The 4,448-nt window shown below is 38.2% G+C and overlaps 1 protein-coding gene across 1 annotated transcript in view; it reads right to left on the bottom strand.

Annotated features, from left to right (window-relative positions):
* Positions 1-4,448, bottom strand: part of LOC104618811 (EF-hand domain-containing family member C2-like) — a gene marked incomplete at its 3' end in the record, with an annotated part of 18,423 nt that overhangs the window by 12,202 nt on the left and 1,773 nt on the right. The window contains 4 exon segments of the mRNA XM_010284509.1: positions 1,114-1,264; positions 1,771-1,784; positions 1,819-1,861; positions 1,863-1,886. Coding sequence (XP_010282811.1) covers positions 1,114-1,264; positions 1,771-1,784; positions 1,819-1,861; positions 1,863-1,886 — 232 coding nt within the window.

The following is a 4,448-nucleotide window of genomic DNA, read 5'->3' as shown; positions in this document are numbered from 1 at the left end:
TGCTGAAGAGCCAATAAGATTTCTGGCAAGAAGAAACACTCAACACAGGGAGAGCAGGGCCTGAAGTACTGGTTTAAGAAAAGATTCACAGGTAATTTTACCCCAGGTCTAACAGTAATGACGCACGTAACACCTTTAAATATTATCCTACTCTGTAGACAGAGGAATTGATAGCATCTGCTCATCATGGAAAAGAATACGGTAGTTAAATGGTTAACTTATTTTTGAAAATTGCTGTGCTAAGGTCCACCAGAATGTACAAAATATCTTTGGGGACTGGGAGGCGCAGTCATCCCAAGATACTCATCCCAAGACATCCTGCTTATCTGGACTATATCCCTTGAAAACTTTTTTAATTCTGGCAGTGACCCAGAAACACCAAGAAACAGCAGCTGTGCTCCCCTTCTGCAACAGGATGTTGACCGCTAAATCACATTTTCTTAATGTAAACCAAGTCCATTAATATTCCAGTAACTCAGCTCAGTAAACCCTCCTCTAGAAGTCCTCAGGATGGCCCAAGCGCAGTGATGTGACACTGGGGCAAGGCAGCTTCTTAACTTAGAGGCATCAAGGAAAAATTACTGTGCCAAGGGCACTTTAATCAGAAAAGAACCAACAGCGAAAGGCACAAAAGGCGCTCTCCTTCAACAACAGCAGAGATACTGCAGCATTGTTAAAGTAAGTAATACTAATGAACAATTACAAAGCTGCAGCTTTGTAAGTTCTTTGTAAGTTCTCTAACTTACTGTCAATGCCAAGATGGGAAGAACCAGGCTCAGGAATGGAGATCTAGAACACAAATTGTTTTTGCAGAAGTGACACAACACTGACAATAGGCCCACTATCATATGATTTCAAACAGCTATATCAGAGAAAAAATTGTACGTGTGACTGCGGGAGGGGATTCTGCCTTACAAAACCTACATCTTCAGAAACTAAGACAATAAAAAAGTTCACATTATGATCTGTAACAGGAAAAGACAATTATAGCTGTTCACTTACAGCCCTTTTTAACTATAAGAAGTCACGTTATGTATCCATTAGAATGGACCAAGACTGTACTGAAGAAAGATACAAAGGGGAAAAAAAAGGAGTGCTATTAAAAATAGATACCTTGAGTTATGCCGCTATTTTTCACTTGGGGTTCAATCACCTGAATTGTGTCATCTTCAAGGTAGAAGTATATTTTACAATGTCTGATTCGATATAGCTCTTGATTTTTGTCAGGCACTTCTTCCTCAAAATAGGCATCAAAAGACAATACCTATTAAAAACAAATAAATACAAAGCAGCAAAATTGTCAAGGCTTTTGCAAAATACGTCAATAAAATAAACTTGTATAGATTATAAGTAACTAAATGTATGGATTTCAGGAGGTAGATTTATTTCTCAGAAATTTATGAATAGAAATCCACATTAAATCTCATAAATTTAAAATTCTTTGCTTGGCATTTTTATTATCACAACATCTAAGCAGAGATAAAGAAATAAATCAAATATAAAACTATCAGCAGACTGCTTGGAAAATCTTCTGAACAAGGCATTTTTGATAGTACAATGAAGCAAATTTTAGACTTCTATTCAATGACTTGCTGGAAAAGAAAGTGGATTATGACAGTAACGGCTTTACCATTCAGGTAAGTGGAAAGGAAAGTTCTTTTTAAGCAGATCCTGCAAGCTGTCTAATGAATGGTACTGAAGACTATCAGAGAGGAAAGACGTTTTTCAGTAGTCATTTAGAGTGTGCAGTATTGGCATTTCAAAATTTACCTGGTTCTGCAATTTAGCAAGTGGGGAAATCTCAGAGAGTGTATCAACCAGCCTTCATGGTCTCTTGCAATAGCAATAATGCAAGGAAAAAAACCTTCATAGGTGAGGTCCTCAGTGGTTTATTACAGTGGCCTTTATGTCTAGAGATCCCAACTCAAACTTGGTGAACCATTACATAATTTTGCACTTCTTCGTATCATTTATGGTGTTTAATCACCGAGACCACTTTTAAGAGAATATGCAAGAAGTATCTACTTGTTAGTGCATTATCTACCAGAATGCTTGCTGTGATAACTACGTGCAAGGAGGCAATAATTAAAACAAAGTTTCCATCCTGTCCCCCAACATATCTGGGTCAACTCAGTGCTAATCCATAATTCATTTTTTGCAATTATTCTATTTAATATATTCAGTTACCTTTATTTTTGATTCATTAGGCAAGCTGAAGCACTGGGAAAAAAGACAACTTAGCTGTTCCCTATGTTTCAGTGAGCATCTGGCAGACTATGGCTTGAAAATATTTGAAATCTAGTGAGCTAGCCAAGATCCCTATGTGACACAAAACAGACCAGCTAATAGGCTGTATTCCTTTGGCACGTGCCTTTGAGAACCTCAAAGTACTTCCATAAATACTAATGACAGGGATTTCAAAATATTTTTAGAATATTTAAAAAAAAAAAAAAAAAAACACCCTAATGGGCAAACACAACCTATTTTTCTACATCTGGGGAGAAAGAGCTAGCGGCTTGATCAGGAGCACACAGGAATAGCCGCCCTGTGTCCTTGTCAGACTTCTCAATAGGCCACTCTCCCTTCTCTCATGCAGGGTAACTGCAAGATGAGAAAAACTCTGTTTCCGCAAACTATTTCAAAGCCTAAGATCCCACTGATATTCAGCATGCATCAAACAATATGACAGACACATTTTTGGCATCAACCCTCCTGCACTGTGACCCACCACCATTAGAGAAATAAAAATTAAATTACAATCAGATTACATAACTGTTATCTGTTAAAGCTGATGGCATTAAATCTTCACACAAAAGAATCTAGACACTATCAGTTATGGTTTGTTTAAGTAGTACAACATGCAAGTTTCTGAACAATCTACAGACAAAATAGTTGAAAATAAATTAAAAAATCATTCTGGCCACATGTCATATTTAACTGTGGATTTCGCCGTTTCGTGTACCAAACACAAAAACGATGGATAAAACGTGACACACCACAGAGCCAACTGAAGCAACTCTAGCATACTTTAACATTTCTTCTTCCTTCTGTTTGTCTAAATATTGGTGTACAGTGCCATTTTTGGTGACCAAGTTATCCTTCCTGGCCTCCAGCTACTATTGTGGAAATCTCTTGAATACTCCAGGGGACTTAAAAGGTACTAATGCTGGAACCACTATATCCCAGTCTGAACATCCTGGGGTTCAGCCGACAAGGAGATGAATTTCATTCCTTGGCCAGCTGCTGATAAGCCATGCAACCATTGGAAACTTCCTTAGATGCTGTACCCTCTTCTCCCTATTCTGCTACTCCCACTAGAGTATAGTCGTTGAGCAAACATATTGTTCAAGTGCCCTGTTTGATTACTAATTGTTCTTAATTTTGTCAATGGTCTTTTCTGAGAATGGTTATCTCATGAGTCACCAGCCAGGTGAAAGGGTCTGTCTGCGTAGATCTCCAAGCACAATCAGGTCCTAAATACACTGTATTTATTTCTTTCACTGAGTATATACACCTATGTCCTGGTTTACTCCATTCAAGGAGTTTGTGCAAGTTCTTTTGCACTTATTCTCTTTATACCCTTATCAACATGCTAGTGTATGAAATAATACGCAGCAGCCAACTGCAATTTTACAGATCAGAACAGATGATTCAGGAAGGGTGAGGAGGAGAAGGAACAGAAAAGATGACTTATTTTTCATTTTAAAGCAAAGTTAATTTTAAAAATATTTGAAATGTAACACGTCCTAACTCGTCTCATCTGTAGTACATTGCTGTGTGCAACGTTCCCATCCCACTCGTTAAAAAACTAAATGTTACCTATGAAAACCAGAAGTAACAAATATTGACCAAACTCCATTATATTTTGTAAGTTGGCACAAGGGTTCCCTGGCAGCTGTGGTAGTCAAATTATAAACACCGTTTCAAGCCCAGGAGGCCTTGTGTGTGTACTTAATTGTAGAAGAAATTAATACACCTGCTTCCTATTAGGCATAGGAAATTGCAAAACCTATTTCTTAACCTACTTAATAATGAAGGTTTATGCCTGTCCTTCCTCCAACTACTATGGTACTACTGAAAGTTAGAAACAAAAGGAAAATGGTAAGAAAGTAAACTATATTTAAAAAGATAAACACCTACTCAAACCATTTTTCACGTAGTCCATTTTGCTGAGTCACAAACTGCAGCACTGGAGGACATAGCTGCATCCTAGGCTCTTAACTGGGGAAGCTAAATAAGTTGGGTAGTACCCCTTAACTGTCTGCAATTGATACAAAGACAGGCCCTCCAGAGGCCAATTCTGAACCTGCAAACTCCTGCCCTGTATTGCCCTGTGGAGGAATACACTGATTAGAGAACGAATGTTGAAAGGCTAGCTAGTTCATCTCATCAGCCATGTTCAGTGGCAGGGCGCCCCTGTGGCTTTCCTCAACCCCTCCTTTCATTAA

This window comes from Phaethon lepturus, unplaced genomic scaffold, assembly GCF_000687285.1.
Source record: "Phaethon lepturus isolate BGI_N335 unplaced genomic scaffold, ASM68728v1 scaffold14213, whole genome shotgun sequence".
NCBI lineage: Eukaryota > Metazoa > Chordata > Aves > Phaethontiformes > Phaethontidae > Phaethon > Phaethon lepturus.
This window is presented reverse-complemented; position numbering and strand designations above follow the sequence as displayed.